The sequence below is a fragment of the Delphinus delphis genome, chromosome 10, assembly GCF_949987515.2.
Source record: "Delphinus delphis chromosome 10, mDelDel1.2, whole genome shotgun sequence".
In the NCBI taxonomy this organism is placed as follows: domain Eukaryota; kingdom Metazoa; phylum Chordata; class Mammalia; order Artiodactyla; family Delphinidae; genus Delphinus; species Delphinus delphis.
In genome coordinates, this window is record NC_082692.2 from 57938996 (window position 1) to 57963855 (window position 24860).

The following is a 24860-nucleotide window of genomic DNA, read 5'->3' on the forward strand; positions in this document are numbered from 1 at the left end:
GTAATCTATTTTAAAATAATAGAAACTTCAGTCATGTACAAAATGTCTACTCCTTTACATCTCCCCTCCAATTTGTTATTGATGTCACAAATTACACAATTTTATAGTTATAGTTATTTTTATGAATTTATCCTTTAAATTCTATACCAGAATGAAAAGTGATATACACACCACCATTACTGTGTACTGTATTTGTCTATTTATTTACCTTCACCAGAAAGCTTTATAATTTTATATGCTTTTGTGTTGTTGTCCAGCATTCTTTCCTTTCAGCTTAATGGGCTCCCTTTAATATTTCTTGTAAGGCAGATGTGGTGGTGATGAATTCCCTTAGCTTTTGTTTATCTGGAAAGGTCTTTATTTCTCTTTCATTTTTGAAGGACAGTTTTGCTGGATATAGTATTCTTGGTTGGCAGGGTTTTTCTTTTAGCCCTTTGAATGTATCATCTTACTCCCTTCTGGCCTATATTTTTTTCTGCTAAGAACTCTTCTAATAATCTTACAGTAGCTCCCTTGTACATGATGTGACACAGTCTTGCTACTTTCAAGATTCTCTCTTTGTCCTTTGATGGTTTGATTACAGTGTATCTCAGTATGGGGTTCTTTGGGTTCATCTGAGTTGGAGTCTTTTGTGTTTCTTGAATTTGGATGTCCAATTCATTCCTCACATTTGGGAAGGTTTTGACCGTTATTTCTTCAAATAAGCTCTCTCCCTCTTTCTCTCTCTTCTCTTTCTGAGATTCCCATAATGCATATATTGGTAATACTTGCTGATGTCATTAAGTATCTTGAGCTTTCTTCATCTTTCTTGATTCGTTTTTCTTTTTGCTCTTGTGACTCAGTAATTTCAGGTGACCTGTCTTAGAGTTCATGGATTCTTTCTTTTGCTTGAACAAATTTGATGCTGAACCCATATAGTGAACTTCTCAATTCAGTTATTGCGTTCTTCGGTTCCAGAATTTGTTTAGTTCTTTTTTTTTTATATATAGTTTCTATCTTTTTGTTGGTATTTTCATTTTGTTCACACATCATTTTCCTGATTTCGGTTACTTGTCTGTGTTCTCTTATAATTCACTGAGCTTCTTTAAGATGATTGTTTTGCATTCTTTGTCATGTACTTCGTAGATTTCTGTTTCTTTAGGGTCTTTTTTTGAGATTTATTACTTTCCTTTATTGTGTCATATTTCTGTTTGTTAGTGTTCCTTGTTATTTTTTTGCTGAGATTTGGGCATTTGAAAAAACAGCCATCTCTCCCAGTCTTCACAAACTAGCTTCATACAGGCAAAGACCTCCATCAGTCAGCCCAGCTAGAGATTCTGGGAATGTCTCAAACATTCTGGAGATGTGTCTTTTCTAGGCTTGTGCATGTATTTTCCCAAGTAGGGAAGTCTGCTGGTTTCTTTTTTAGGAGTTTGTAATCTCTTCCTCCCTCTGGTCTCTGTCTTCAGTACTGCAGGTTCTCTGGTATTTCAGCAATCTCTCCTTTGTTTTTATTGGCCCCCCAGGCATCCACAGTATGCAGGATCCTCTCCAGTGCCCTGAGTCTAATGAGACAGAAACCAGTTCCTAGGGAAGTCCCTTGAAAAGATGGAACGTACATTGAATGTATGTTACACGTCTCTATTCACAAGTTGGGTGTTTTCTCCCAACTGTGCTGAGCTGTGCCAGCTTGGAGGAGAGGTTATCATAGGTGAAATCCAACAGCTTTTCTTACTCCCTTACTCATTCTAAGGCAGCTGTTTTTAGCTTTGTGCTTCCCTAGAGTACTGTAGCTTCTTAGCTGTTTTCTGAAGTTCTCATGAAGGCTTTTTGGACTGTATGTTGTTCTTAAGTCAGTGTCTCTGTGGGGGAACAAGGTTTGGGACTTCCTATCCTGTCATACAGCTGACATCACTCTGGTCTCCAAGTCTTTAAATAAGAGTCTGGTATGACCTTAGGCTCAGCTTCTCTCTTGGGCCTGGCAACCCCACACAAGGAACTCTCCCAGAAGATCACATGCTTTCTTTAAAGGGCAGGTTTTCGGCTTTAGTGCAAGAGTAGAACTTGCAGTCAGTCTGTTATAAGGTGGCATGAGAAAGGGCTTCCTATGGCCCCAGCTTTTCTGAAGGTAGTTCTTTAATGCGTTCACTTTGGTGCTGACTCCCTGCCCCAATCCTTTCCTTTTGTGGGGTTGAATCTGACATCTTCTTCTGAGGCTCCTTTGGGAGGACCTGCCTTTGTCTCAGGAGACTTGAGCAGCACTTTCTACTCCATAAGTTCTATATTCAGAAGTTCTGGAAAATTCTCTTGTTTTCCAGTCTTGTTCTTTTTAGACTATATTTCTGTCATTTCAGGGGACCCTGGGGAGGTAGAAGAAGTACATGTGCATGCTTGATCTGCCATCTTAAAATGAAAATCCCTGATTTTTTTTTCCTTAAGAGCCTAATTCCATAATTTTTTTCAATCTCAGCTTCATTAATCATTTCTTATTAATTGGTACTTCACATTTAGTTTGTCCGATAATCAGCAGAGGATGCTTTTCTGAAGGACTTTTCTTTTATTCAGTGAGCTCTGAATGGAAAGAGGTAATGTGGCAGACCTACTACTGTAGAAATCAAATTAACTTTTCAGAATTCCATGAATTCAACTCTAATTTGCATATTCTATTTCAGAAGAGACAGGGTTGGGGACACACTGCTACAAACACAGCTGCTACTGTTGATCGTATCATGAATTTTCTAGTTTTTTAAAATAAAAGGGTTCCTCTCACTCTCTGTGCACCTGGCACGAGACTCCCAAGAGTCTGACAGCCGTGCAGTGACCACAGGTGAGCGACTCAGTGATGGTGGAGTGGGCAGTACTTTACCGCTGGCACCAGAAAACATGTAGCTTCTGAGTGTCAGTTTTCTCTGGTCCCGTTCTTTTCCCCTTTCCCAACCAAGACACCCTATAATCATTACCTGAACTATATTGTCATGGGTAGCCAACTTCTTCGTATTTATTAGTTTAAAAATTCTGCCCATCTCCCCACCCCACCCCTCACTGTTTCTCTTCTCCTTTACTTTGTTTAGGATAAATTTTGTGAGTTTCACTCTAAAGGAAGATCGTTGGTGAAGAATCACAATCATGGCCCATAAAATGTCTTTTCTTTTCATAAAGAGGCTATGAAAAGCCAACCCAGCTCTTCATTTTGAGTGTGTTTTTCTTCAAATCTGAGCACATTTGTATTTTATCTTAGGCTTTCTCTTATTTATGAAAACAAGTAAAAATAGCTAAAATTCTTTTCACAATTTTTTTCCTCTGTTCATTTAGTGTAAAGTAGTTCCCAGCCTTGAAACAGATTTTCTGTATGAAAAATATAAACGAGATTTTAAAAATTAATCTTTTGAAGCACGGCGCTATAAATGTTATTTAGGTTTCTAGGCTAGACTACAAAAGCTTATTTAAATCCATCATGATGCTCAACTTGAATTCTGGATCCTGGGTACAAGAACCCACTAAGAAGAAAGAGGGGGGTAATGTATCCCTTCCTGATCATTCAGACAATGTTGGTTCCTCTCTGCTTCTCTTTACCCCTCTTCCTTGAAGCTGCTACCCTGTGTTGCCTTCCCCGCCCCACCCCCAAGGTCTCAAGGTTATCGGGGAGGGGGAGGACAGAGAGAGAGTGTTTGCTAACGCCAGCTAATTAATTAGCAGGTATCTGTGAATGGTAATGCTTCTTAACCCTGCCAGAATATTTTCCCTTTTTAAAGATGGTGTGTGTTACGCCACATAAACCTAAAATTGGTGAAACCTCTGAGAGTGTAGCAGAGTGGGGGGAAAAATCAGTGTGACAAGGTTTTGATAGGTAAGGTGGGAGGAGGCCACCACTGAAGCAGTCTGGCCCTGCATCCTTGTGCTCAGTCATTTGCAGACTGTGTGATTGCTTCTGCCAGCTTCTTGGACTCCCGATTAAAAGCCAGACTCTGAGCTGCAGGTTGTTTGGTCTGGGTCTGTTTACTGGGCATGTGGGCAGTGGTGGCCAGGTGGGTTAGGAGCCTGGCAGGGCACGTGTAGTTCGTTTTTTAAATGAGTGGAATCCCTGCGTTCTTTTTCACATAAGTGTTTTTTACCCCGTACAAAAGTAATGCATGTCTGTTAAAGACTAAAGACAAAGAGGTTGCCCAAAGTGCTACCATCCAAACAAAATTTCATTGTGAAGATGTTGATATTTCTTCCAATCTAGTTAATAAAGTTGGCATTTTTATTTTGTTCTCTGAGACACTTTTTTCTTTCTGCTGAAGATTATGATTATCTGTTTTGAGGAAAGGATATTTAATGATGATTTGCGATTAGCTCTGTGAAAGAAAAGTGAGAACGCGATGTGTAATTCCCACCTCTCCTTCCTCATTTTTAAGTATTGAATTGCATATTCTAAGCAATAAATGTGTTTTAAAATTCTTAAGTCTCAAATTAGTGCCCTTAAATGCTTCTGTCCCTCGTGGTCAGCTCTCTCTCCTCGACAGGGACCACACCAGACCCCCTGTTTCTGGCTAAGCCCCTGCCTGGCCCAGCAGCCTGGCTCTGTGCCTTGGAACTTCTTCCAGGAGCTTCACCTGTGTCCATTCTCTTGGCTCCATCCCCAAAGCATCTCAACATGTTTAGGACTTATACCTTTAAAGAACAAACACCTGGCCAGCACAGGTCTCTGTCCAGGTGCCCCCTCGTCCCTCACCCCTCCTTTGCAGGAAGACTCTCTGAACCCTGTGGTCGGCACCTCCCTCCTCCAGCCTTGCCTGCCAGTCCCTTCCCAGCCCACTGAGTCCTGCTTCTGCAACCACTCAGCCGAAGCCACTCCCACCAGGGTCACCAGAGGCCTCCGGGTGGATAAACCTATATGTTCCCCCTCAGGCTTCATGTACTTGACCCTCCGACACCCTCCTTGACTGGCTTCTTTCTCTCCCCTTTGCTTCTGAAACTCCAGAACCTCCTAGATTTCTGCCAGTTGCCGCCTGCTGCTTATCAGGCTTCTTGCTGGCCCCTCTCCCTCGCTCGTCATGCATGTTTCGGTTCCCCCACTTCCATCCTCTGCCATCGTCTTGCCATCTCGTCTTTCCTCTCTCTCACCACACAGCCTTGCAAATCTCGTCCACTCCCATGGCTTTATCTGCTGCTTACACACATACAGCAGTGACCCAAATCTCTGCCTCCTTGCCTCCGCTACCGTACTGCGTGCTGGACGTGTCCACTTAGACACCCCACAGACATCTGAAAATCCACAGCCCGCGCAGACCCCTTCTCCCCTCTGGCCTGCCCCCCGTCCTGTGCTTATCAGTTCAGTGCGTGAGTCATGGCGGTCTGGCGAGTCTGCTGCTAACGAGCCCTCCAGTCACTCCTGGAGCTTCAGCCCCACTGCTCTAACGCACACTCAGGTCACCCTGCTCACTTGCCTGCACTTCCACACTCGTCCAACGCCCCTTGCCACAGACAGAGAAATCTGATTGAGTCATTCCTGTGTACATGCTTTCAGCGCCTCCTCTGCTGCCTGTGTGCCCGGGCTCCTGGTTGCCTCTGCAGCCCCTCTCTTTTCAGCCCCCATCCCTTTGTCCGTTTGCTCTCTCTCTGGAAGCACTTCAGCCCCCTCTCCTTGCCTGGCTAACTCCTTCTCATCCATCATGTCTCTGTTCAAACTTATTTCTTCAGGAAGCCCTCTCTGACCTGCTGGTCCAAGCGCTCGTGGTCTCGTGTGTACCCTGCCAGTAACACTCCCGCGTGGCGTTGTGATGGCCTGTCCTTACCCATCTCCCCACCTAGACTGTGCACCAGGACATCAGCCCTTTCGCTGCAGTGGCAAGCACAGCAGTCACGAATGGAGCGATGGACACAGGGCTACTGCCCTGCTGGCTTCTGGTGGCGTGGGAACCAGTGACGAGTGCCGGCTCTGCAGCTTGCGGGGCTCTTCAAGGAGCGTGACCCTGGGGTTGTTACGTGGGACGTGAAAAGCTTGAAATAAGCAGGTCTACTAGGAACTTCTTTGCAAATGTAGTTCCAAAGAAAATGATTTCTCTCCATATGGGCTTTTAAAAGCATTTATTATAGAATCTTTGGGGGGAAGTAAACCATAGAGAACCACTCATAAAAGCTCGTTGCTGCATAAGTGTTTTAACCATGTTAAAATGACTTCCTGTTTTAACTAATACTGTCTAATGAATACCAACGTTTTTTCAATTCAAGAGAGCTTTATGAACATTTCCTATGGAAACTATGAGCACCGAGGTCTGTGGCAGCCTTGCCCAGTCACCCAGCAGCCAGTCCTGGTTCCCAAAGAAGAGTTGACACATCTTACAGGTCCCCTGTAAGGGAAGTGCTTGACAGGGTCTCCTTTCTCAATAATTCCTCCCGAGACTCCAGAGAAGAGAAAATGGGGACAGATTTGCTAAGAGAGATGGGATGGGGCCAGTGACCAGGTCACGGTGGGGCTCTGGCAACTTGAGGACACACAGTTTCTGAAAAATACGGATTTCTTTCCGTTCACTAATTTGTTTATTTCTTGTCTAACAATTCTACTGAAGAGGTTAAGTCTTATATAAAGTTATATCTCAGTGCTCCAGTGGAATGAAATAATGACACAGTATAGCTCTTTCTAAATTATTCATTTGTTCTTTGTTGATTATCTGCAGGTTCCTGTTAATTCAGTTCACTTAGTTCAGAATTATAACACATGATGTCATCTGTTTTCTCTTCTTGTTTTCACACTGTAGACACCTAATCAGTATCTTCCAGTGCCTGACTGCCCATCCCTGGTCCGCTCCAGATCTCCTGCTAATACCAGGCAGTGCCTGGCCTTCCCTGGGGTTCTGCCGGTTTTCAAGTTTTTGTATTGAATTATTGCTTGTTCCGGCACGATGTTGATTTCCTTCATTATTTCATGCTTCTCCCAGGAGATGTCCACATGTTATTTATCCTTCATCCCCCTTTTGAAAATATCACAGTAAGGAATTCACTTATTTTTTTTCAGCTGTCTTCCTTTTCTGTCAATAATTCAGTGCAACATTTCTACAGCCTGTTCCATCTCCTTCACTGATTTTCTTAATGCCTTTTAATTATTTCCTACCTTTAAAATGTATTATCCAGCCTTTAATATTTAGTAATTCATGCTGTCATCAAAGAGGCAACTTTAAGGATCATTCAGCTTCCTGTGGGTCTTGATCCTGGGTCACAGGATGGAGGCAGAATTAGAGAAGCATCGAGTCGAGGCTGTGCATCTGAGGAGCAGGCTTACCAGGGGAAGCAGTCCTGTTGGCTTATTTCTGCAGAGAAAGACGCATAATTATAAACCTCATATTATTATGTTAGAAAACCTCTGTATGGTGTTGGTGTAGAAGGGAAATAAAATAGCCAGGTTCTAAGTTTCCCATGTTAAAAAGGATACGTTTTACATAATATAAAGGATACACTCTCCATTTCTGTATACATTTCTGCCTCACAATATGTGGAGTCCGCAACACAAGGTAGCACCTTACAGTCGATCAACTCATCAATATTTATTGATTGTCATTTCATGAAAGAAACTGCACCAGACACTACTGGGGATGCAGAGGATACAAGGCACCAAAAGGCACATGCACGTTCCACGTAACTCAGCCTGAAGTACAGCACAGGGGAGGATGTTGTTACACAAAGAGCAACGTTTGGCTCTGCACACGTTGCACACTAAATACATTGGGGATTAAGACACGCATTAAAGAAAGCATTTGGTGGGAGACTTCTCAGAATAAACTTTATTTTTCACTGAGAGTAGCATATGGTATCATTTTAAGGGAATAACTGATTTTAAAAGAATAAAGCAAAGTAAGTCCATAATTCTTGAATGGGCCACAGTGGGATGGATTAAATATAACTCATGGACCTGGTTGATCTGTGATACATCACAGGCCAGTAATTAGAAGTGACCCAAGATTAACGAGAAGGATGACGGTGTTGAGGTGCTAATTTGTCTCCTCGCCCACATGGTCTAATGTGTCCCTGTAACGTGTGCTCTTTCTTGTTTTCAGCACGCACTCCTGGCTTTGAAGTTCATCCTTGCATTTGCCATACCTGATAAGCCGCGGCATATCCAGATGAAACTGGCCAGATTGGAATTTGAGTCTTTGGAGGCACTCAAGCAGCAGGTAAGGGCAACTGTCCTGAAAATAAAAATGTATTTCTTTAGCAAATGCCAGGAAACATAAGTCAGAGAACTCACTCTCAGCTTTTACTTCAGCCTTGAAGTTACCAGTTTAAATAAGTATAGAAGATTCCAGTTCTTTAATTTTTACTTATTTATCTTATTTTTGGCTGCGTTGGGTCTTCGTTGCTGTACACGGGCTTTCTCTAATTGCGGCGAGCGGGGCCTACTCTTCGTTGCGGTGCGCGGGCTTCTCATTGCAGTGGCTTCTCTTGTTGTGGAGCAGAGGTTCTAGGCGCGCATGCTTCAGTAGTTGTGGCACATGGGCTCAGTAGTTGTGGCTCATGGGCTCTAGAGCACAGGCTTAGTAGTTGTGGCTCACAGGCTTAGTTGCTCCGCAGCATGTGGGATCTTCCCACACCAGGGCTCGGACCTGTGTCCCCTGCATTGGCAGGCGGATTCTTAACCACTGTGCCACCAGGGAAGTCCCTCAGTTGTGTTTATTTTTTTTAATTTTTATTTCATATTGGAGTATAGTTGATTTACAATGTTGTTTGTTTTAGGTGTACAGCAACCTGATTCAGTTACACATATCCATATATCTATTCTTTTTCAGATTCTTTTCCCATTTAGGTTATTACAGAATATTGAGCAGAGTTCTCTGTGCTATACAGTAGGTCCTTGTTGGTTATGTATTTTAAATATAGTAGTGTGTATATGTCAATCCCCAAACTCCCAGTTTATCCCTCCCCCTACCTTTCCCCTTTGGTAACCATAAATTTGTTTTCTAAATCTGTGAGTCTGTTTCTGTTTTGTAAATAAGTTCATTTGTATCATTTTTTTTTTTTGGATTCTGCATATAAGTGAGATCATATCTTTGTCTTTCTCTGACTTACTTGACTTAGTATGATAATCTCCAGGTCCATGCATGTTGCTGCAAATGGCATTATTTAATTCTTTTAATTGCTGAGTGATATTCCGTTGTATATATGGACCACATCTTCTTTATCCATTCATCTTTCAATGGACATTTTGGTTGGTTCCATGTTTTGGCTATTGTAAATAGTGCTGCTATGAACACAGGGGTGTGTGTATCTTTTTTAAAAATTAATTAATTAATTAATTTTTGGCTGCATTAGGTCTTTGTTGCTGCGCGTGGGCTTTCTTTAGTTGTGGCGAGCGGGTGCTACTCTTCGTTGTGGTGCACAGGCTTCTCATTGCGGTGGCTGCTCTTGTTGCGGAGCACGGGCCCTAGGCGCGCGGGCTCAGTAGTTGTGGCACACAGGCTTAGTTGCTCTGCAGCATGTGGGATCTTCCCGGACCAGGGCTTGAACCCGTGCCCCCTGCATTGGCAGGCGGATTCTTAACCACTGCGCTACCAGGGAAGCCCCTGTTTATAGGCTTTTTGCTGATGGCCATTCTGACCGGTATGAGGTGATATCTCGTTGTAGTTTTGATTTGCATTTCTCTAATAATTAGCGATGTTGAGCATCTTTTCACGTGTCTCTTGGCCATCTGTATGTCTTCTTTGGAGAAATGTCTATTTAGGTCTTCTGCCCATTTTTTGATTGGGTTGTTTGTCTTTTTAGAGAAGATTCCAGTTTAGGATGGCATAACAAAACCAAATTCCTAATAATATGAGCAACAAATAGGTTTAAAGAACTAAACTAAGCAAAACAAAAATATTCAAGCAATGTTAAATGAAGACTAGAGCTGGCATTCAGCAAAAGGACCAGACAGAGATTTCCAAGAATCTCCCTGGGGCAGGTCCACAGTTCCCAAGTCTACCTTCTACAGAAACATTAGGGGAGGAGAAGTGAGGAATTGGAATCCTGAATAATATCTCACAGAGCACGAGAGAGAACGGGAAAGTGTGGGCAGAAGCAGCAAAAAATGCCGTGGAGGTAGAATCCTCTTCCTGATGATTTACACATTCTACCAAAGGGTCCCCCCCACCCCTGCCCCCAAAAGAAAGAGAGAATTTAAAAAGCCATGCTGGAGTTCACCATTTTGGTGATTTTCTACCTGTAACAGAACGGGAGTCGGGAGACAAAAGATCCCTAGATGCCCAGAGCTGGTCATCTGCGGTCATACATAGGAATGTAACGAATGAGAAAATCAATAAGACAGAGTCATCTGAGGGGACAAGCTCTGGGTCCAGGACCTCTCTGACCCACGCAGTCCCGTATGCCTCCAAACCACCTTTTACAGGAATTTTTCCTTTTATATTCGGGGAATTGGGAGAAAAAAAAACCTTGAAGAGGACCCACTCAAGCCAACCTTCTGATAGAAGCCAGGGCTCCAAGGGTGGTGCTCCAGATAGGGGAACCCCACATTGGGGCAGAACCTGACCCTGATTAGGTGGGGTGAGCCCAGCAGAATAAGACTTGTGATCAGAGTACAGAGAAGAGGGAGAACCCCGGGTCCACCGCGTTGGCTGTTCTGATGTTTGTCCCAGTGGGTGAGGAGACTGAATTAGCTGTGTTTCCTAACTGTAGGGCCTGTGGGCTCGCCAGTGTGTTTGTCTCTTAGACGGAAACGCAGCATCATGCTCAGTAGTGAAACACCAGCAACATTCACAACAGTGTCAGGAGACCCATTATCACCACTGACGTTTAGCATTGTTCTGGAGGCGTAATCAATGTAGTTACACAAGAGGAAGAGATAAGTTCAAGGAACCCGGAAGAGGCAAAGTTATCATTACTTGAAGATTATAAGATTATGTGTCTAAAAGTCACAAGATAAATTCTTACAACAGGAACATTTGAAAAGAAGCAGGTTGTAAAGTTTGTCTAAAATCATCTGTTTCCTTTCAAAAAAATAGTAACCAGTTTGAGAATATTATTGAGAGAAAAGTCCCATTTACAGAAGAAACCAAAATAAAATCTGTAGGTGGTAATTTATGAAAACTATGTGGATAATCAACGTGAAGAATATTTTTTAAACTCTACTGGGATCAAAAGATTCAATCTTGTGAAAATGTAATGCCAAGTCAAATATATAGAAATAAACATTTGAGAATAGCAAGGAGACTTCTGAAAAAGAAGGAAAATGAGGCCTCTAGCTCTGCCGTATTAAAGTGTATTTTGAATAATTCAATCGTCGTGGTAATTAAGTCCATTTTGAATGAGGGGAGAAACGGACAGGTCAGTGGAATAGATCAGAGATTCCATAAATGGACCCAAATAAAAATAGGACTTTATGGGAAAAGTGACGTTTTATGTCAGTAGGAAAAAAGAAAGATTGTTTGTTACATGGTTTGATGATGACAAACAGTTGTTTGGGAAAATTATTACACTTGATTCGACCTCATTTCTTATGTACCTCTCTCCCCTCCACCCAGCAAAGTTCAGATGGTTGAGAAATTTAAACGTAAAAAACTTAAACCATAAAAGGTCTATTAAAAAGCATGGGTACTTCTTCCAGTGGGAAATGCCTTTCTAATCAGGACACAAACCCCCGAATTTATAAAGGAAAATATTGATACAGTAAGATACAAGAAAATTTTAAACTTCTGTACCACAGGAAAAAAAAGAAAATTGAAAAGATAAATTGGACAAACTGGGGAAATAATGTGCTCAGCTCTCACTTGGAGGAGAGGGCAGAGAGGTAGGATGGACGGGGAGGTTCCAAACAGTCTAACGTTCCTTAGACTCTGCGAGGAACACAGACTGTTATGAGGGCCTCAATGTTGAGATTCTCAGCTTAGATGAGTCCTCTTTCCTGAACATAACCGCCTGAGCGCGCTCGGGCGTCCTGCTGGTCCCTCCTGGCTGTCCATGGCCACACCTCCTCACCTCTCACAAGGATCCTTCTTCCACATTGCAGAAGGAAGCCACACCTCTCACCATTTGGAGCCCCTACCATGTGCCTTGTCCCCAGAGTTACCCCCCCAAGCAAGTAACAGAACCTTTCAAAATGGAGGTGTCGGGCTAAGCTGCATTCGATAAAGGCACCCCAATCTCCTGCCCTCCATCCCCTTAAGAAATGCATTTCCAAAATATAGCTAGAAATTTATGTTCAATGTTTATCAAAATGTGTACTCTGTTTATATAATTATTATCATTTATGCACCAGTAATAATTGTAATGATCAGTCAGTCCAGAAGAAGATTTTAAATACCTATCGTGACACTTCTGGTCATAGGGAATTTTAAAGGCTTCTTAAGTTTCAATTTTGAGCATCTAATGATTGCAGCAAAGTATTAGAAAGAGATTGATGAAGACTTTCAAGCAAAACAAAAATTTATTAAGTTAAGATTCTTTGGGAGAAGTGGAAAGAAAATGTTACTTCAAAGAAGAAAAAGAAGGAAAACCAAAATTTTTACTATTAATTCAGAGCGTGTTCATGTATCTTTTGAATGGGTGATGGTGGATATCGCGTCACTATAATGTTCAGCATTTCTTGGATATCTTTAAAAGAGTGACGTCATAGTTTATTTTTAAGTGTCAATATTTACAGTATGCTAGAAAATATATTTTTGCAACTATTTAATTTATGATGAAAATTTTAGATGTCAACTTAAAATCGTGTGGGAGGGCATTTGGCATCCAGAAATTTTAAGGGTTATGTAAGCAAAAAAAATTTTTTTAATTGAACAGCATTGTCTCTGGAAGAGTTTTGGTAAATCAGGTTTCTCCACTGATTACATTTCTAGTGAGGTTTTAGAGATTGGGGCAGGCTGGCCATGTACACACCTTCGCTCCAGGTCAAGGCAAGATCTTGCTTCATGTTAGGAAAGCTTTCCTCTCCTCTCACTCAGGATTTCACCCTGCCATGTATCTGTCTAAAAAGCAAAGGGTCTTTCTCGATGTTGGATATGACTAACGTGTCTCTTGTTACTAAACACATTTACCTGAAAGTCCTACTTCAGAGCTGTCATGTTTGCTTTGGAGGGACTGGTGGATATTAGTGTTTACTATGGATGTGACTAAATAACCTCCCAAGTCATCTCAGCTCCTAGGTTCCCGTATCTTCAGATATACCCCACCTGACAGTAAAGCAAAGTCCAAGGTCGACGACAAGTTTTGTTTATGGTCATCTTCACTGGGAAATGAAACATTAACCAAAATTCTATCTTATATTATATAAAAAGAAAAAAAATCTAAGTGATCTTAAGTCTCTTTGGGGTGTTTTCTCCTGAGGACATAGATGTGATTCTCTGATTGACGTCCCCTTCTAAGAAAACGTGATTCTGGTGCCGATTTTGCTGTTAAGGTTCTGGTGGGACAGAGATGTCCAATATGTGTCCACTCAGTATATTTATCAAATGCCTCCATAGAAGGGTGTTCCTGGCTTGTGCTAATAAGTGACTTAAACTTGTGCACATGCAGCTCCAGTGTCTCGGATCCATCAAGTAGGCAGGAGGCCATGATGAGTACTTGTGGTTTCCTAGGGCCTTGACTGCAAACCCAGGAAAAGCTTTCCTCTTCCCACTTACCGCCACTGCTTGTTTTTGTTAAAATTACAATCTGAGAATAAAAGGTCCAGAGTAAAACCTGGACAGAAGGTCTTCTTTTGCTCACTCTGTCTCTCCTGCGGGCCCAGGGCTTTGCTGCATGGTTGACACTGCTGCCCGAGCCACCCAAGTTCATGCTGCTGCCAGTCGGAGACAAAGATTTGCTTCACATTTCCTCTTCAGTCTCACGGTTCAGAGGTCCTGAAAAGTCTGAAAGGTCCTAGGTATGGAAGGTCACCCACTTTGTGCTTTTCGAAAACGCAAATTCACTGGCGTGTCTTCAGTTTACTTGCTCAACTAGTGGCATTTCTAGGATATAGAATTTTTTCTTTGCTTTTTATTTTATTTTTTTTAACTCTGACATTTAACTATCTGCTTTGTAAACCAGTGGAGCCTCACCTCACGGGGCTATTCCCATGGACCAAAGGCAGAGAGAGCTTCTGCCACGTCTTCTGGTCAGTTGTGGACCGTGATCAAAAATGGAGTCACGGAAAACATATTTAAGAATAGATCCCATGAATGCCTAGCCTGTCCCCAGACTCCTTCACTGTTAGGTGACTAGAAATTGACGACAAGCTTGTCAATAGAAATGATTACTCATGAATAATTACTGTATTATGTTGAATTTGTCTTTGAATTGCTACCTTTCAACTCAGTTCCCATTTTATGGACAGAATGTGATTGGGAAATGTAAGTCATTGGACAGTTCTTAAATCAGGCTGTGCATCTTGAAAGTAGAACTTGCAAAAAATGCATGAGGCCGGGCCACACACCATGAAGACTGGTCCCCTGAAACTCCAGTGGAGCCCAGATACCTACATTTTCAAAACTCCTCCCATTGCTCCACACCCCTTCCCTCAACCCCTACCTCCCAGCAGAGATGGATCCCAAGCGCCGTCAGGTGAGCAAGTTCTGGGCCAAGTCCTGCCACAGGGAATGAGTTGGGTAGTGTCTTTGCACCTCAGCTTTTTTGTTTTATAAAATGAAGGTCAGTGGGAAGGGCCAGAAATGTACGTGTTTGACCCAGCACCCAAGTGATTCCAATGCAGGAGCCGTGGAGCCCACTGCGGGAAGTGCTCTGTGGTCCTGGCTATTCCTCCAGCTCATGGCAGGGAGGGGGCCGTGGTGAGTGTGGGAAAGAACATGGAGAGGAAGGGTACCCAGGGCAGTTATTTTTTCAGTGTCAGATGGGAAATTGTGGCATTTCTAAATATATAAGCAAATGAGATATACTTGAAGGTGAGAGGCGAACTGGGGAAAATAAAATTGTTTGCTTTGCAAAGGGCATTTTCAAATGATTAGACTTCAGTTAGTGAGACCTTTACAGAGAATTCTAGACAGTAAATATCATCCTAGTGATGCCCTTTTATTTCTTTTCAAATTGATGTATTCAGCTCTCAGTAGTTTTAAGATCCAGTTAAAAATAGAAAGGAGTCTTATCCAGGTACCATTTGCTCCCTGGATGGCCTGGAGCACAAGGACACAACATCTTCAGTACAGCCATACCTCTGGGCAGCCAGCCCTCTCGGGAGCCAAGCACTCACAGAGGCCAGGGAGCTGGTCCAGATGGAGCCTTTGAGAAAGAGAACAGCCTCAGAAGTCAGTTGAAAGAACAGATAAGGACTCTAAGAAGACACCACATCGCGAATTATGGCCCTCAAGGGCTTCCAATCAAACGTGAGACCCTTGACCAGCAAGCCCGTTGGGCCAGCCTACATTATGTAATGTCTTTGTTTTCTAGGGTTAAGTATATTTAAACTATTTCCAACATTTCCCAAGAGCTTCTGAAGCTTTCTTTCCCTGCCTATTTGTGCTCTCAAGTTATGGTAGCTAGATACGCATTTTTAATGGAAAGTTAGGAGTTTCACAACATAGAATGAGGATGCTAAAGTATTTGACCTTTCAATATGTAATCACATGTTGATCTGCCAACTTGTAGTTCGGAATGAAATCTTGAATCCAGATAAAGAATTGGCTTCTGAGAAAGCCAGTGGCAGCCAGTGCCGGAGCCTCGGTCCTTGGGGAGGGAATGGTTCATTTCCCAGGGCCTCCAGTCAGCCCCCGCCTAGTAAGCTCAAAGTAAAGGTAAACTGAAGTCCACAGTGTTGCCAGAGTTCAAGTGGTCCCTCTAAGCTGGCGTCTCCCTCTCTCCTGTGTCGGGAGTTTGTCTCACAGCCCTCTGCAGCTTCAGGGCAAGTGGCTTGACCCTCCTGTTTCATAATCTCCCCAAACAGTCCTAGCACACGTGGGCAGAGTGAGGCTGCAGTGACACAGCATAAGACACACAGTGTGAAACAGGGCAGCGGCGGGGAGATGAGTTTGGTGCTGGAGGAGGAGGACCACCTCAGGCTTGAGTGCCCTGCATCACTGGGCAAACCAGGAGGGAATTCTGGGATAAAATGGTACCATAAAACCAGATGGGATGGCAAATCAGAATTGCACCTTTGCAGCAGTCCTACCTGTTTTCATGACCCGAACACAGCCGGGCAGTAACGATGACAGGGGCGGTAACAGATGGCACGCAGTGGGAGGGCACGTGAGCCAGGCACCATTCTAAGCCTTCCGCGTGGGCTGTGACTCCTAACAGCAGTTCTCGGAGGTGGGGTCTGTTAGCCATTTATTTGCACTTGATTTTTCACACAGTAGATTTCTCTCTAATTCATAAATGATAACTGTCTTCAAAGTGATTAATGCACCAACAAATACTGGCTCCTGTGCGCCTCCTGAGTCCCTTCTGCTGTCACTTCTTTTTTTTTTTTTTAACATCTTTATTGGAGTATAATTGCTTTACAGCGTTGTGTTAGTTTCTGCTGTATAACAAAGTGAATCAGCTATATGCATACATATATCCCCATATCCCCTTGCTCTTGCATCTCCGCCCCCCCCCCCCCCCCGCATCCCACACCTCTAGGTGGTCGCAAAGCACCGAGCTGATCTCCCTGTGCCTTGCAGCTGCTTCCCACTAGCTATCTATTTTACATTTGGTAGTGTAGATATGTCCATGCCACTCTCTTACGTCGTCCCAGCTTACCCTTCCCCCCTCCCCGCCTGCTGTCACTTCTCCCTTACTTTTGGGTCTAGCAGGATTGCACTGCTCATGGATCCCCCAAGCACCCCTGCTGTAGCGTAACCCTGACCACCCAGACACCTCTTCTCCACCGTCAGTGGCATAGACCCTCCCTCCTCGGGAAAGCGGCCCTCTGCTGTGTGACAGAGGGTCCTGGTGCCCATTTCTGTGTATCCGCCCCTCTGCCCTTGGCCAGGTGATGCCTTCCTCACCCCTGCGTCTCCTCACCCAGCACAGGGCCTGATGCCCAGTCGACTCTGACTAAATCTCCACTTAATCAAACTGAGTTTGTTGACTCATACATAGTTCAGAAGCTAATATATTAAGTAAATGACAAATGATGTCCTTGGACAAAAAAAGAGGAATCTTAAAATAGGTACTCGGGCAAAAATGGAAACAGTTAGGTCATATTCCTTTCTGGGATCACTAGGGAAGAGAATGCATTCTGAGGAATTACATATGAGCACTTTAGAAGGACTCTATACGTAGCCTTGATGAAGCACGAATCCTATTTTTTTTTTTAAAGACTGTGATTGATATCAGTAAAAAAGGGTGGCTCCCAAAAGACCATAAAATAACCCCAAATCAAGCCAGATAGAATTCTAAAGTAGTTTGTACTTTGCACAGATTCAGACTCTGGAACAATCCTGTCCTTACCACTGTTGGTTAGGGTTTTCTTTTCTCTGCGTCTTTTGTTTTCACTAGAGAAAAAATGATTTAAGGTTCACGGCGGCATCCAGACGTTAAAGTGAGATGCTTCACTAAAAGCTCTAGAAAGCCTCTGATCACTTTTGTCTCCCTAGTAAACAATCTGTATAAATTGCTACTTATCTCATCCCCCTGGCCTTCTAGGCAAAATTTAAAATTTGTGTAAGACATGGCCAAATTAGAACCAGATTCATTTTCACTTGTGGAAATTCCTGAAAAGGACATGAAACAGAATAAAGTGTAGCATTTTCCTAGTCACCATAGGAGTAGATGAGAAACAGTGTGGGCAGAAGGGGCCTGGGAGCAGAGATCTATTCCACAGAGAAGGGCCTCAGGTTCACTGTATGGTGGAAGGGATGCCCTGTGCTTTGGACCATGTATACATATGTCATTAAAATATGTCTGTATTTGTAAAGAAAAAAATTCACCCTATAATAAATTATTCTAGAGATTTCAGAACGCTTAAGGCTATATGTTTAAGAAGAAAAGAAAGATACATTCTGGTAAGTTATTCAAAGTTCTAAGAGTTCCAATCTCAGATTCTGTACTAGATTAGTAATTACATTGCCTTGAGGGCTGATGTGTGTGAGAGCAGGTCTTCCTTCTCCAGGTAAGTGCGTGAGCTGTTAGTTATGCATCTATTTAACTTTTTTTAAATATATATACCAGATGTTCTGAGATATTAAAAGACTATATTTTTGGCTTCATCAAGATCAAAGATATTTGTCTGTGACTACAGACTAGAAGCATCTTAGAGACAGGATTACTCCAGACACAGAATTCATACTTGTTGAATGAATGACCTTGTCAAATGAATGAGTCAGTAATTAGATGACGGGTCACAGCCCCATCCCTTTGTGCCTTTTTCTGTTATTAAATTCTAGTCCTTTGGCTTTGAAGTTGTCCTCTGTGTGTTAGATTTGAGACTGAGGAAACCATCATTGAGTACTTATAGTGTGGCTTTTTTTAAAATTACTTTCATTTTTAATTACTAGTAAATTGTTAAAATGGAAAACCTCTTTTTAAGTATAATAAATAATATTCATTCCCGTGGATTTCCAATGCTACAGAATCTCAAGGATATGATTAAATATTACTGTATCATGTAATGAATGTAAACCTAAGAGATTGGACTGAAAAGATAGTGATTGATAGACTAGGAAATTTAGCCTTTAAAGTAAATCCCTAAGAACAGCACATATAGTGATTTGCTTCTTTCTCCTAAGAACAGAATGCAGAAAGCAAGAAATGTTTAGATTTAAGAACTTTTTGAAATACTGTTTTCCATTGATAATGGCTCTAAGAACATAAGTAGTAAATTCTACTGAATTCATAATAAGTCAAAATTAAAATACAGGTATTAAAATTCAGCAACAGATACTGAGTACATGCTATGATCAAAGCACAAAAATCGGAAGTATCAGAAATTCCCGTCATTCATATAATTGTCAAATGGTAGAGTTGAAAAGCTTTACAGAAAAGATCCTGTCCCAAACGCTGATTGTACAGACTAAGGAAAGGGTCATTAACTGTGGGTGTTGGCTTCCAACATGGTCCCCAATGATCCCCGCCTCCTAGTGTTTACACCCTGTGGAGTCCCATCCCACCCTCTATCTTGGTTGGTCTGTGTAATCAATAGAGAACTGTAGAAGTGTTGGCATGTCTCTTCTGAGGCTAGGTCATAAGAAAAACACTGTGGCTTCTGCCTTCTTCTCCCTCTTGGATCACTTGTTCTTGGGAAGTTAGCTGTCATGTCGCGAGGACACTCAGTGTTAGAGGAGGTCATCCAGAGGTCATGACTGCTGGTCGGCCCCAGAGATGGACATAGGCAAGCAAGGCTCCTTACCCCCTCCCCTGTCCTTGCGGTGTACGTTCTGCCCACCATTCCCACACTAGGAGCTCTTTCAAGGACGTAGCCCTGAAGGAGTGATTTCTTGTTGAGACCATCTTGTGCATGGCACTGAACCCAGTTAAGGCCACTATATAAACTTTTAAGGTTCTGGTGGGCTGGTGCAGAGATCTACTTGTGTTACGGTCACCCGAGATAAGTCTTTTATATAAGTCCCTTTGTTTATTAAAACTGCCCCCTACCAGTCTGGAGTCTCTTTCTTCAGTCTCTCCTTGCCCTCCACTTGAGGGTGCGTTTCGAATTTCACCTGAGGGACTCCTGAGATTGCAAACCAACACTCAAGCCACCAGTGGAGAGGCCCACATGACTGGGAACATGAGCAACCACCAACGACCGCGTGAATGAACCATCTTGGAAGCAGATTCTCTAATCGAGGGGTTGGCAGACTTTTTCTGTAAAGAGTCAGATAGTAAATATTTTAGGCATGTAGGCCATAGAGTCTGTTTTGCAACTACTCAGGCCTGCTATTGTAGTGCAAAAGCAGCCGTGGGCAATATGTAAATGAAAGGGAGCGGCTGTGTTCCAATAAAACTTTATTTACAAAAACAGGCAGTGGGCCAGATTTGGCCTATGGACTGTATCTTGTCATCCCCTCCTCTAGCCTCAGTCAAGCCTTCAGATGATTGCAGTCCCTCTGCCTGTGTTCTGACTACAGCTTCATGAGAGGTCTTGAGCCAGAGCCCCCCAGCTGCTTCCAAATTCCTGAGAATAAATACTGTTTTAAGGCACTAAATTTTTGAGTAATTTGTTACACAATAGTAGATAACTAATGCAATAATAGGTAACTAACCCAGTAAAGAAGGTTGACTGACAGATGAGCCAACTCTGTGAGTTGATAATTGTTGAAGCTAGGTGGTGGGTAGATCCATGGAGTTTCATTATATTATTCTCTCTACTTTTGTGTAGTAAAAGGTTAAAGGGGTAAAAAAAAAAAAAAAAAAAACAGAAAAAGAAAAGCTGTTAGGTAATTGTCTAAAATCAGAGCAGCAATAAATCCTGAAGCCTGTGCTACACACCCAGGTCTCTGGCTCTGAACCCTGTGTTCTCTTGGCCCCCTCTTCCTGCGTAAAGAGCAACCAGCAAAGCTTTAGCTGTTTGCCTGTATTTTTCCATCAGTTGTTTACTGCCCTAGTACCTCCAACTTAATATCCAAGATAGTTCTTTGGATTTTTACCATTGCTGTTGTTGAGCCATCTTTGAGACTTACACTTCTTTATCCCTCTTTCCACTGTAGACTTTAAAATCAGTCACTACTTAGAGAGGGAGCCTTGTTCAAAGATCTACAGAGTCCAGCCTCGGTGTGGCCTGGGCTGTAATAATACTTACATGTTACCTTCTTATTGAGCTTGGCTGTCAGCGGAGCACTAGCAAATCCGTTCTCTTAATGAATCCTAACACAGCCTGGGAGGGTAGGCCTGGCAGGTTTCACTCTAGCATTTTATAGATGAGGAATCGGAGAGGCAGCAAGTTTAAGTGATCAGAAAAAATCCAGCTGGGTGCACAATCTGGCTTCTAGCCCAGTGTTCTTTCTTCCTGCCTCTCCCGTGCGTAAGGAGAAACAGGTAGAATTTGACTTCAGATAAAATCAAGTCACTGTGTGAAAGTGCGCCGCACAGGGCTTGGCACATAGTAGGTTCTCAGTGAGTTTACCTTCCCTTTAAAATCCCTTTGAGGGATTCGTGCCCCGGTCCGGGAAGATCCCACATGCTGTGGAGCGGCTGGGCCCGTGAGCCATGGCCGCTGAGCCTGCGCGTCCCGCAGTGGGAGAGGCCACAACAGTGAGAGGCCCGCGTACCGCAAAAATAAATAAATAAATAAAAATCCCTTTGAAATTGGAAATCACCCTGATGGGGTTTTAATTGGCAGTATAAATAACTTAATGTGTTAGCTACATGAAATAGATACTTGAAATAACTTGTCTTTTGATTTACTGCATTGATCCCCAAAATGGTTCATGTGTTGGATTAAGAGAATGGGTCTAGATTATTCTGTTCCTGCAGTTCCCTAGGATAACCATGAAATAAGATTTAGTGTTGGATTTCGAACATCTTATGCTTTCTGTACATTTAACCAGATGTCCTTGGTGATGACATTTACAAATGAGATAAAATTTTGTGAACAGGCGAAGGAAGTGGTAGGAGAGCAAAGAGCAGAATACCAGACCTGATAAAATGCAACTGAATGACGAAATTCAGTTCAACAGGACATCATCTTCTCTTTCCTGTTTCTTTTCAAAAATCTTTTTAATGTTGTGTTTTCCTATCCTAAACACGTGGTTGGGAGGAAATGAATTTTCCCCCCATAAATGTTTGAGTTTTAATTTCCTTCCTTCCCCCTCCTCCCTCCTTGTCTCCCCTCCTTCCTCCCTCTTCCTTCCTTCCTTCCTTCCTTCCTTCCTCCCTTCCTCCCTTCCTTTCTTTCTTTCTTTCTTTCATTCTTTCTTTCTTTCTTTCTTTCTTTCTTTCTTTCTTTCTTTCTTTCTTTCTTTTTCTTTTCTTCCTTCCTCCCCCTTCCTTCCTTCCTTCCTTTCTTTCTTTCTTTCTTTTTCTTTCTTTCATTCTTTCTTTCTTTTTCTTTTCTTTCTTCCTTTCTCCCCCCTTTCTTCCTTTCTTTCTCTTTCTTTCTTTTTCTTTCTCTCTCTTTTTTCTTTCTTTTCTTCCTCCCTCCCTCTCTCCCTCCCTTCCTTCCTTCCTTCCTTCCTTTTCTTTCTTTCGACAGTCCTTTCAGATAGAGTCTACAAGCACTTGCTATCTGCCAGGTAACTTTGTTATCAGGGCTATAACTTTTAATTCTTCATCCCCCCCACCCCCCACTCCAATTTGGAGAAAAAGATCTTTTATTCGTTATTTGGAAAATAAATGAATCTTAAGTTTCTCTCCAGTTCTTCGTTCAAGTTGCTTAAAGCAATGTCCACGTGGATAGATTTGCAGGCTCTTTTGTTTGAATTGTCTTGGAAAAAAAATGATAGGCATATTTTTAATTTGCAAGTCTGGTTTTAGTCACAGGCACTAGAGAAAATGAGCTGCCAGATGTCTGGGAAGCACAACTCCAACCCCGTCTACTTTCACATGTGATAAATATTGTTTTGGCTAGAGACAGAATAAATCCAGGTTGCTTTTTTTTGACTTCTTGGACTAATGGGTTCACCTTTTTTTAAGGTATGTTGTAGAAAACCATTTGCAGAAACATCAATCTAGGTTATTTAAACTTTATTCAGGACAGCTGTGAACAAATCAGTTCTGAGAAAATGATGTATGATTAAACAATTACAATCAGAACAATTCACTAAGGAATTGTCATTTTTACTCACAGTGTGTACCAAAACGTTGACCGTAAATGAAGCATTTAGGACCTCTGAGGACATAAAAGGTGCCAGGAGCAGGACGGGTGGTTTGCATGCCTTGGGTGTTAAGAGAACAGCTTTTGGAATCAGGTATACATGTCTCAGGAATCCCAGCTTTACCATTACTGAGTAACCCTGGGCAAGTTACCAAACCTCCCTGGGCCTCAGTTTGATCCTCTGTAAAATGGGCATAATGACAGGAACAAGCACATGGGGTGAGCAAGTAGAGGGAGGCCCAGGCCAGCACCTCTAAGTCTGTGGCTTTTCTACCATTTTCCACCATAGAGCAAATAGGTATAAATAACAGAATTCTTAATTGAGTTCAACGCAGAAGTTCTTGACCATTAGGAAATAAAATCCTCCTTTTTAAAATTCTATCTGTGGAGATCTTGCATAAGAGAAGTAACTACCTTCTTTGGAGATTTCCCTGCTTTCTGGCAATGAGCAGTCTCAGATCCCTCCCAGCCTTCTGATTCCTTAAAAATAGTTGCTATCCAGCTATATTTTAACCCCAAGCAGGTCATACTGAAATGCTAATCAACCAAAACTAATTAGGATTTTGAGTGAATTCTGGAAATGAAGAGTGCTGGCAGGTTACTGGACGGTGGCCTTCCTTCAGAAATTACAGTGGGGCTCTCCTTGAATGGTTCTTCTTGGGCTCACGCTTGAAAGGATAAGTCTTTGCTCTTTCCGTGGCAGAATTCACTGAGTAGTAGATGTGAAATAAATTAGAGCCTAGAGTTTGTAACAAGAATAATGATATTAGTTCAACATGATAGAAGTTGATAGAGCCCCAGGTATAGTATTCTGTAGAATCTTTGCGTGCATGTCAGTCGCTATTTGCCTTTCTTTTGCCTCCTCCTCTCCCACTCCCCATCTTCATCTCTTCTTTTTTCTTTTTTCTTTCTGTTTTCCAAGAAAGGAAAAGGGCGCAGTGCACAGAGTAGCCATTCTTTGAATTTGATGTTGTCCAAATACCCTCCTTTCAGCCTTCGTTCTTCGTCCTTGTGTTACTGTTTGCATCCTCATTTTTTGGCTTCGTTTCCTTTTAGCAAATTATCCTGCTTTTCCTTCCATTTATCTTCTCATGTGCTCATGCATCCCTTTTTATTCTGCTGGCTCTATCTTCCAACCTTCAAAGCACTTGGTCTCACACCCTTTCCCGGGATGGCCACAGGCCCGGAGGTCTGTGCTGTCAGCTGGCCTTCCCGCTGGGGAAGCTCTCTGTTGAGCGTCACGTCCCTCACAAAGCCTGGCCTCTCTGAATGGTGCGGGGGCGTGGGGTTGGGGGGCTTCAGAGCCCTTCCATCTCAGCTGCCAGCGGCCCACGCTGGCCAGGTGTGCTCGGTGAAGCCCTCCCAGTGCCTCCGATCCCCCCGGGGGCCAGGGGGACATACAGGCTACTTTCCTGGTAAGAGCAGGTGGGTTGAAAATGGATCTGATTCAGACCCTGCGGTCAGGGATGCAGCCCTACAGCCAGTTTAACTCACTGTTCTCTGAAGAAAATGGTCTGCCTCTGTCAATGATCATAAACGAATTCACTTTTAAATGCTGCCACATTAGATGGCAAACAAGGAGCTTGTCTTTAATTGAACTGGAACCTAAAAGTACATGCATTCTACGAGGGAGAAAACTCTCTGCGCATCCTACCCTGTGACCTCTTTTATAGACAGAGATAGGCACAGAAAAGTAGAAAGTAGGATGAACGAGAAACAAAAAGTGGAGCATTTGAGAGCTCTACCAGAAGTTGCCTCCTGCCGTGTCTAGACTGTTGTAATCCCAAGTACAGGCCTTTTTTATGACTCTAGCATAGTAAAGATTTTGTTTGAGATCACAGTGCACATAATTTTCATTGTTCAAACAAGGCAGGGAATAAAGACAATTGTTTGCCTTGTGTATGGCTTCTTTCATTTGATCAGAAGAGAGGACTCTCACTGTGACTGAGAAGTGATGCCAGAGGCCTCACCATAGACACAAGCGGTCGATTGAGAAGGGCTGAGTGCCCTCCAGAGCTGGAACTGTGGGCTCCGTAGGGCTGGCTGGGAAGTGGGCTGGCGCCCGGGCCACTGTCTGTTCTCAGCCGCTATCAGCAGTCACGCCTGAAGCGGCAGAAACCACCAGGAGTCTGGGCTGCCATCTCTCGTGGCCTCCTTTCCACGTTCTCTTAAAACTCCCTGCTGCAGCATGTCTGATGTGCCACGTTACCCGCCACTCCTTAGGCTCCCTCAGATTCCTGTTCAAGCCATGTGT

General features: G+C 42.9%; 1 protein-coding gene across 3 annotated transcripts in view; it reads left to right on the plus strand.

Annotated features, from left to right (window-relative positions):
* ANO10 (anoctamin 10) overlaps window positions 1-24860 on the plus strand; it is a 213257-nt gene that overhangs the window by 146835 nt on the left and 41562 nt on the right. For all 3 annotated transcript variants that reach the window (XM_060022227.2, XM_060022228.2, XM_060022229.2), the window contains one exon: window positions 8013-8129. In XM_060022227.2, the coding sequence (XP_059878210.1) occupies window positions 8013-8129 (117 nt within the window). The remainder of the gene's footprint in view (window positions 1-8012; window positions 8130-24860) is intronic.